Source organism: Magallana gigas, chromosome 3 (genome assembly GCF_963853765.1).
Source record: "Magallana gigas chromosome 3, xbMagGiga1.1, whole genome shotgun sequence".
Taxonomy (NCBI): Eukaryota; Metazoa; Mollusca; class Bivalvia; order Ostreida; family Ostreidae; genus Magallana; species Magallana gigas.
This window is the reverse complement of record NC_088855.1, coordinates 140,467-150,010: the sequence shown is the minus strand read 5'-3', so window position 1 is coordinate 150,010 and position 9,544 is coordinate 140,467. Positions and strand designations below refer to the sequence as shown.

At 33.6% G+C, this 9,544-nt stretch overlaps 2 protein-coding genes across 2 annotated transcripts; one reads left to right on the top strand and one right to left on the bottom strand.

Annotated features, from left to right (window-relative positions):
• The first annotated feature begins 28 nt into the window (after positions 1-28).
• On the top strand, positions 29-2,480 carry LOC105321302 (deubiquitinase OTUD6B). The gene is made up of 4 exons (XM_034482170.2): positions 29-163; positions 375-634; positions 947-1,304; positions 1,549-2,480. Exons 2-4 carry the CDS (start codon positions 410-412, stop codon positions 1,851-1,853), a joined length of 888 nt encoding a protein of 295 aa, XP_034338061.2. The 5' UTR covers positions 29-163; positions 375-409; the 3' UTR covers positions 1,854-2,480.
• A 1,745-nt stretch (positions 2,481-4,225) lies between these two features.
• On the bottom strand, positions 4,226-7,818 carry LOC105321305 (selenocysteine-specific elongation factor). Its single transcript, XM_011419569.4, has 7 exons — positions 7,528-7,818; positions 7,182-7,351; positions 6,760-6,849; positions 6,353-6,535; positions 5,608-5,691; positions 4,692-5,397; positions 4,226-4,436 (listed from the first exon to the last, which is right to left on the bottom strand). Exons 1-7 carry the CDS (start codon positions 7,802-7,804, stop codon positions 4,279-4,281), a joined length of 1,668 nt encoding a protein of 555 aa, XP_011417871.3. The 5' UTR covers positions 7,805-7,818; the 3' UTR covers positions 4,226-4,278.
• Positions 7,819-9,544: the final 1,726 nt, after the last annotated feature.

The following is a 9,544-nucleotide window of genomic DNA, read 5'->3' as shown; positions in this document are numbered from 1 at the left end:
TCAAGTATAAGCAAACTGAATCAAGAAGGAATAGATGCTATGATTCAATTAAATCTATTATCTAATAGCTAAACTTAACTACCACTAAATTTCACGGAAATATGATCGGGTTCGGAATGCTACTTTCACATTGATCAAACCATGCTACCCAATGTTGCTGACGGTATGTAGCTTTTGAGTTTTTACACCATTGTCGCATGTTTTATTGTGAATTTTAACATATATGGTCAGATTATACGTTATCTTTGCTTACAGACACAATGATAAATTGGGTTGAAAAGGAGCTAGTAAATATATTTTTTTGATCATGTTGCTCATTTGAATACATGTTCATTATATAGTAAGTTCATCAGGGTAATGATTGATTCGAACAGATTCAATGAGACATGTTTGACTAAAAGTAAAAAATATGGATGACGATGACCCTAAAGAAGAACTTCTTCAGCGTCACAAAGAAGAAAAGAAAGAGCTACAGAGTCAAATCACAAAACTGAAACACACCGTTTCAAAGGGGGATAAAAAGGGTAAGAAGGCGGTCCAGGAACAGATAAGCCAATTAGAGGAAGATCTGAAAGAAAGACATGACAAGGAGCTTAGAGAAGTAGAGGAGGCCTCACTGACAGAACCAGAAAAGGTATACATTCTCACCAAAACTATGGAGAAGCATTGCACATGCATGCTACCATCTAGTTTTATTCATCAGTGACTATTTTATCTTTTGACTTGGTTATGAAGCCCAGTATTTATTGCATGAACTTTTATTGATTGGTGCTTATTTTAAATAATCTCCAACATGTCCAAGCAACACCATTATCTTTGTTATTTTGTGACTCAAAGGCAAACTGAATGAAATGACAGTGGGTTAACAATGGATTTAATATACTACAGATTATTAAAATCACCACTGTACAAAAAATATTTACCAAAAAATCAATTTTTTTATCAGGTCTCTGACAAGGTCAAAGATTTAAATCTTGAAACTGCGGAGGGCCCTCAAGAATTATCACAGCAAACCCAGGAACAAAAGAGAGTATCAAAAGCACAGAAACGGCGAAATAAAAAGGAGGAGGCTTCTAGACAAAGACAGGAGGAAATATCTAAGCAGGAAATTGAAAATGAGACAGGGGCCAGAAATGTAGAGTTTCAGAAGCTAAAAGAAATGTTAAAGAAGCAAGGCCTACAAATCTTTGAGATTCCTTCTGATGGAAACTGTTTGTATAATGCTGTAGCCCACCAAGTCAATCACAGGAAAACCATAGCAGACTGTAAACAATTGAGAAAACAGGCTGCTGAGTACATGAGAGGTAAAGAATTTAGTGTACACAGTAATGAATTGGTCAATTGTACTAAGTAAATTTAAAATCTATCATTTTACACTATAGAGAATTTCTTTTTCTACCAATGAAAGGTTAAAAAAACTATATATATATATACATGATTCAATTTCATCAAGGATGAATAGTAAAATTATGTTCAATGGTCACTATACTAATAAGCATGATCAAGCATATTCATGGAATGATTGACATGTGAGTTACTTTGTTATAGAAAATGCTGATGACTTCCTGCCCTTCCTGACGACAGAGAGTGGAGACCTGTTTACCCAGTCGGACTTTGACAAGTACTGCTGCGATTTAGAGAAAACAACAACTTGGGGAGGTCACTTGGAGATCAAAGCTTTGTCACATGTTCTAAATCAACCAATCATTGTGATGCAAAGCAATGGACCTGTGATTACTGTGGGCGAGGGTTGTCATGGTGACCCAGTGACAGTTGTCTATCACAGGCATGCTTTTGGTCTGGGGGAACATTACAACTCCGTAGAACTTTTACAAGAACAATCAGACATGTAATCTGCAGCTCTATCATACATAGACTTGCTTTTCGTCAGAGAGAACATAACATAGAACATTTACAAGAACCATATGACTTAGAAGATGGAGCTTTTTATTTCATTTGTAGTACACCAGTGTAATTGTGTTTAATGACAAATACATGTAAGATATTTACGATCATAAATACAAGTTATGAATTTAGATATTCAGTACTTACCAGGTAAATGAAATTGACGCTGTTTCAACTGAAATTTACAGCCCTGGATAAAGTACATGTAATTGCATTCAGTGTGTTCATATCTACTGATATTAGCCAATGAACAGTCAGTTGACCATGAGTAGACCCCACCTTCATTGAATTGGAGGTGAAGTTTCCTGTGAATTTATCACTGAGTAGAGTGTAGCCAACCTTTACTGCTGTTAACTGTTTATGAACAGAATTTTCACATTGAGCTATGAAATGGTAGAGGACCTAAGATATCAGTTGTTGGCTTCATTTAAATTTTTGAGAACTTCATTTACACTTGTTTGTATAACTTTGTAAAATTGCCTTAAATTCTTTTTTATCTTAAATGGTGGGAAAATTGTCTTCTTTAAATGTTCACCCTGGACATCAATTCTAAAAATAAATTATTAAGGATAAGAGCTCTATTGTTATAATTGAACAGGTGTTTATGTACAAATTACAGGTATATTAACCATACAAATTACAGGTATATTAACCATACAAATTACAGGTATATTAACCATATAAGAAATTAACATTATGCAGACTATTGAAACAGGAATGTCTTTAGCATCAAAAGACTAGAGCCTATCCAAGAAACCCCAGCAGGTCAGTTGCCTGTATTGGTTACATTGTATAACCTTCACTTTCACAAATAAGCGCAGGTCAGGGCTACGGGCAGACTACAAGAAGCCTTAGATTTTTTCCTTTTTTGTAAAGTTTATAATAACCACAATATTAAATGAACCTACAAACGAACCAACAGACATGATGATTCAAATACTAGTATAAAATAGTTTGCTGAGAATCTACCATAATATTGTAAATTTAAGAAAAAGCACCTGGTAAACATTTACAAATTTCAATATAAAGAAGTATGGCCCGATTATATGATTTCACCTTCAATATGGCGTTTTTGCAAAAATCTGATATTTTAAATACAATCATGTATTTACAGTTAAGATAGTCTTAACTCTCTTACTTGACATGAATCTTCATAAATAGAAAAATAGTATGCAAAAGGTTAAGCTTATTAAACCACTTTATATTAAACCAAAGAAATTAGATTCAAAAATATTTGCTCGACAGATATTATAGTACACTATTACATTTAATCAACCTGGATCACAGGCCTGTATAGGATATACACGCATGCACACACACATACACACACTTTAAATCCTATCTGTGTATTTAATATATATAGATGGGGTATATATCTCTCTTCCCATACATTGCCTTATTGAGAGAAATTTAGAGTCCTAGCTGTTTGGTTTAAAAAAAGTTTTTTAATACATTGAATTTCTTAAACATCCATGTAATATATAGCTACATAAATATGCTATAACATGTATATATTTTGTTGAAAAGACAAGTGTGGTGTCGCCCTGTGGTAATGCCTGTGTTTTTATTTGCTGTCATTATTTAGCAATTAAATAATTCACTCAAGAAGCACTGGTTAATTCATTTTTTTCTTTCAACATAAAACATTGTAGGAATAGAAAGTTTTAAATAACATGTATTAAAACTGCTGTTTCGATCCCACAAAATCCACTTGTATAATTTTCAGCATTAGCACATCCAATGTAAAATAATCTTCATATTCACTTGGATGCATTGCATAGACATATTGCATTTTGCAGGAAGTAATTCATCCGACTATATTCACAGTTCTATATATTCATTTTTTGAATTAATAACAAATCAGTTATATATATATATCAATATAAAACAGTACCCACGATTTGAAAATTGTAATGCGAAGGAATTTTGCCAAAAACTGATTCCCTGCCAGTAAAGCATATTTAAAAGTAAGAATACCCAGGTAGAAAGAATCTGGCCAACAGCTGTTTCTCTGTATGATATCTTGAATACAATGGATATGTCGAAATGATTTGTAAGTCCAAACCACTTATTTCTTAAGTATTATACCTTAAGCTTAATGCATTTGTATCTCGAATACTCGGTTATTTTGATGTTTTTTAAACAGTTAAATCTTGTTCGAGATAACGAAGTTTGACTGTAGTATTAAATAATATATCGGTACAATTGTACATAAAATCTTGCCTTCAGCTGTTTCTCGGCCAGTAAATTAAAATACAAGAATAATAAATATGTCAGTAAAGAATGTATATATATACCGGTATATTTATATATTTTAAAATTTTTCAAGACAAGAATTTTTTTATCAAAATTGCAATACATGTACATGTTTAACTATGTTTGCTTCATTTTTCTCTCTGGATCATACATATAACGCTTAAATGTCAAACTAATTTTGATTTGCTGATGATCTGATGGCATGTCCTCTGCTTTTGGTGCTTTTTTCTTGGATCCTCCACTGTACCTCTGATAGGTGTCTGGCTTGACACCGTCTGAGAAAGAAAGTAATAACCAAGTTAATCAACTAAAAGTATACGTATATTCAGGACTCCAGTTCTTTAATGTTCAAATAAATTTACTCTGTTATAGTACCACACTGCTATTTACAGGAGAATGATATCTAACTTCAGCAGCCTGATATGCAGTATACCATACTCATAACGATTAATCATCAGTTTCACATATATCTATAAATGCATTTTTGACATACTTTAATTTTTAACAAAAGTCCACATTCTGTAACTAACCTGGAATTCTGATTTTCACTTTCCCACTCTGACCAAACCCTCCCTCAATGACTCCCTGTTCCCCTGACGATAGAGCCACCTTCATGCCTGCAAAGTTTTGGATGTTGGTCTCTTTTTTGAACAGGTTTTTGCCGATCACAGTGTACTCATCATTACAGCGTTCTACTAACCCTTCCCGAACTTTGGTTTTGTAAACTCGTACTTTGGGCAGCACAGCCTGTTGGTACTGTGAGTCTTGGAACCCCACCAACAGACGGCCATGGAACGCCAGTCGACACATGTTGGCATGAATGTCAGTGTCCAGCTTAGAGCCAATCACAAGGCAGCGCTCAGGACATGTGACTGGTCGTTCATACTCGATAACTGCAAACTGTTTGACTGGGTGGGGGTCTTCACCTTCTCCATTGCTAGATTTTCTAAATAGTTCTTCCTGATACACGTAGTCTTTATCAAAATCAAACTCGTAGTTATTCCCTGCTGAATCTTGTTCATAAAGTCCAAAGAATGATACCTTTCCCATTACTGTTTCATGCCCTGAGGTGATGTGGAACTTGGCTTTAGAATTGACCAGTCCTTTGTAGTATCCTATTTTTTCTACACTTATAATTCCCCCATATATTGTAGGGAGAGCCCCAGGGGTACAGACCAGACCCCTCTCCAGATGCTTGGGATCAAACTGGGTCACACAGATCCCTGCTCTGTCTCCCTGCAATGAAAAACTTCACTTCTAAACCACTAAATATATGACTTGTGCTAAGATTTAGAAACATAAAAGTTTTAAAGTTGTTAAAAATCCTACGAACTTGTTTTTTAGGTACCATGTGTGTAAAGCATTGTGAGCATGAAATATTATTGGCCAAATGATGTGCACCTGGGATGATAAAATAGTAACTGTTAATGATAAAAATTTTTTTACCTGAATAATGGAATCCACTGGCTTTTTAAACATCTGAATAGACTTGACTTTTTTAGTGACTTTCATAGATGGGATTTCAATGGTCTGTAAAGCAACAAAATATTTATCTAATGCCAGGGTCAGAATACTTCACCTTAATTTATATTAATTGCATGAACAGATCCAATAATTAACATTTTCAAATTTAAAGTAAAGTAAAGAAATTTCCATTTCTTGGACAAAATACTTGTGGCAAACAAGATTAACTGATTCAATATGTTCATAAATAATTTTATCAACAACAAAAAGCAACATTAGACCGAACATAATACCAATACAACATACTCAATAACAGGACTGATGCTTTGTTTAAAAAACAAAGACATCTAACCTCTGTAACCCGCTTTAAGTAACTCGATATTTGACTTTCAAATTTTACCAAAGCATTAGTAACATTCATATTGACCATTCTAGACATTAAAAATGAAAAATTTGAGCTCAAATCAAGTCCAAGTCCCTTTAATACATACTGTGGTTTCATCAGTATTCATGGTTATCAATTTTCCTGAATTGTATAAAAATTACAGTTTCAAGGATAAGTTATTTCACAACCAATGATTCTATCAATATACAATACGTTATTAGAAACTGCACTTCAATGAATAGTTATAATTATGTAGATCAACTTAACAACAAAATCCACAAAAATTGGTATTCAACGAATATTGGTGAGACCACAGTAGTAAGATAAATAGGGGATGCTTACATCATTGATGACCACAGAGCCACTCAAGGTGGTGCCAGTCATCACGGTGCCCTGGCCTCGGATGGAGAAGCAATGATCCACTGAGAAGATGAATGGACCAGAGCTCTCTCGCTTAGGGAGGTAAGTATTGTCACTCAGAATGGATATTAACTCAGTGAGACCAAAACTTTCAGATCCATCCCCCTAGAATAATGGCAAGAGTGCAAGGTTCTCAAATTTCTCTAGTATATTATTTAAGATAACCTTTATATCTCAACTCAAAGAAAATTTGTCTCTCCGAACCATTTTATCTCTGGTAAATCAGTCACAAAATAAAGCTGTTGCAAATAAAGTTTGATTATATAAGTATACTTTCTGATGAGATTGAAAACAAACCAATCATTGATTCATATGATGTTCTGTTATACCTCAGACCCGCCTGGTTTGGCTGCTACAGCGCAAATTGGACATCCCTTGAACTTTGTAGATTCTAAGGTTTTGTGCATTCTTTTCTTCATCTAGAAATCAAAATGGAAAATGAATAAACTGAGAACTATTTGTATTTCATAATCTGTAAATAATACACTTACTTGAGTATAACATAAAATATACCTGTACAGAGAGCCCTTAAAATGGTGGAAACTGAATGCATGAAGACTTATAAATATTTTGTTGAACCATGCTTACTTTTCAGTCTCATACTTTTATGGATTCACTCAATCTAAGACTTACACAATAAATGCTGGTGCCTTCCAAACTTTCCTTCAGACCTTGGGTATAAATCAAGCTAGCATGACAAATATTACTCGTATTTGGTCAACATTCCATTTTATAGTTACAGGATATATACCTTTTCCACTTGAGCCTCTCGTTTTTCTTGTGGTACGAGGTCTACTTTATTCAGGACAACAATCATGTGATCACAGGTGATCTCCCCTATAACTAGGCACTCCGCAGTCTGTGTCTGGACACCTTTCGTGATATCCACCACCAGGATCATCAAGTCTATTATCTGTGCTCCTGTACAGACAAACAAGTACCACATCACGGGCTTTATCATGGTATACACGCTATTAGTTCTGTTATACAGAATGTTATACATCAGATAATACACGGGATACATGTATGTAAACATTGTAAGATCGGTAACTATTGAACTCTTCTAGAATTATACAGTAAGTGTGTATCATATTTACCTCCAATTATTGTTCGTATCAAAGAGGCATGCCCAGGACAATCCACCAAAGTATACTGAAGTCGTTGACATGTTGGTGCCGCCGCTCGAAGATGCTCAGGGATGTCGACAGAGAATGAAGAAAAGCCTAAATCAAGAGTAATGCCGCGCTCCCTGCTCTGGGGATTCTTGTCAAAGCTTGCTGTGCTCTCAACCGTGCTCAGTGCTTTGGATAAACTAGTTTTTCCACTATCAACGTGACCAAGCACACCTACATTGAAATTGAAAGTAGCCATCATTTATTTAAATGAACCACGAGCCCGAACTCTATAATGTAAAAAAAAAATCAAATGATTAAATTTGCATCATTTTACTGTAAAACGATGTCAATGAAAATTGTATTTCACAAGGGTGGAACTAGAAATTTTCGAACAGGGGAAAGTAAACACAGTTTTAGAGGCGAGTGGTTTGTGTATGTGAAAAAAAATTTAGGAAATGCAAAAATGAGAAATTGTATATAATTAATACGGCATAACAATTTCTATATAGGCTGCTCTGTTTGAAAAGAATTCTATGAATATACATTTATCAGTTGGTAAATCTAGAGGGAAAATTCTAACTTATTATATTCACGAAGTAAAATTACAGAAAATAGTGTTCAGACCCCCTCGGAAAATTTTTCTGGATCTCTGCATGACAATTCAGGACAGTGGATAGCCAAGAACTGTTATATAATTTTGTGTTCATCTTAAGTGTACCGTTTTGAGCGAAGTATATGATATGACTTGCTTGTTTTAGTCCATGTTACATTTGCAACATAAATTGTTTAAGGAATAAGGAATTATTCTTTGAGTGTTATGAGGTAATAATTTCGGTCGGGGCGTGGTTAAGGAGGCTGGGGGGTCAAAATATAATATAATATAAAACCATCAGATTTATTTGAAAATTTTATATGCCATTTCTGAAGCTATCAACTACTATTTGATAAAGAAAAATTTCATATATTTTAATATAAAATTTTATCTTTTCCATTATCTTTATATGGAGCTCTTCTTTTAAGGGAGATTAATATTGTCTAAAATGGCAGCCACCCCCCAGCCCCCTTAAATCTAAAAAAAAAAAAAAAGACAAAGTGGCTTTATGATAGATTTGACCACGCTCCAACCAAATTTATCACCTCATAATATTCAAATAATGATTTCTTTTTACGTATATTATTTTTAGCAATTGGAAATTAAATATTAGAATATTGTGACATTTATATGATTTCCATTTCTTTTAATTATGTAAACTCTGCTCGCGCACCCCAATGATACGTCATTTTAATATATTGGACTGTAAATACAAAATGAATCATAGAGGTATCACAGACACTAAAAAATGTAAATATTAAAGAATAACATATCAAGTTTTGACACACCAGATTCTCCAATTAGTGAGAGCAAAGGAATTAATTAAATTATTCATTACAATGTGTACACACCATATTTCAGATGCTTATAGTGAAAATAAGGAAAACATTCTTTGAAGTTACAGGTAGTGACTGCTGTTATTACTTTTTTTTTTACAAATTAAGCGCAAACTTTAATGAATACAGCATAAAGCCTGCACACTATCCTGTAGATTAATTAATAATTTCATTTAATAAATTAATTTCCGAGAGCTTTCTTATACATTCTTTCTACTTTTATACATCCACCAGGAAATGAATAAATTCTAGACAGTGATATATATCCATGTGAATATTAATATAGAAGGTTAATCAACCTTGCTACACAAATTGTTTTTTATTGCATTAAGAACCATATGTTGAAAACACATTAAAAATTGGTTTCATTATCTTTATTAACCAATATGACACTCCTACATACATAACAATTTTTTCAGTCAAAATAATCATCCTTTTATTCTCATTGATACTTGTATAAATAAAGTCGATCACATTTCAAAAAGTTAGACCACACTCATAATCATCACTGGCGTCGGAAGCAAATTGAAAGTGGGGGGGCTAGTCTAATCCTCAGAAATATTGAGTAAAA

Coding starts and splice junctions, on each gene's coding strand:
- LOC105321302 (XM_034482170.2), top strand. CDS start 410: ATGGATGACGATGACCCTAAAGAAGAACTTCTTCAGCGTCACAAAGAA. Junction 635..946: donor CACTGACAGAACCAGAAAAG/GTATACATTCTC, acceptor TTTTTTTATCAG/GTCTCTGACAAGGTCAAAGA. Junction 1,305..1,548: donor GGCTGCTGAGTACATGAGAG/GTAAAGAATTTA, acceptor ACTTTGTTATAG/AAAATGCTGATGACTTCCTG.
- LOC105321305 (XM_011419569.4), bottom strand. CDS start 7,804: ATGATGGCTACTTTCAATTTCAATGTAGGTGTGCTTGGTCACGTTGAT. Junction 6,536..6,759: donor CCAAACCAGGCGGGTCTGAG/GTATAACAGAAC, acceptor CCATTATTCTAG/GGGGATGGATCTGAAAGTTT. Junction 4,437..4,691: donor AGTGAAAATCAGAATTCCAG/GTTAGTTACAGA, acceptor TTTCTTTCTCAG/ACGGTGTCAAGCCAGACACC.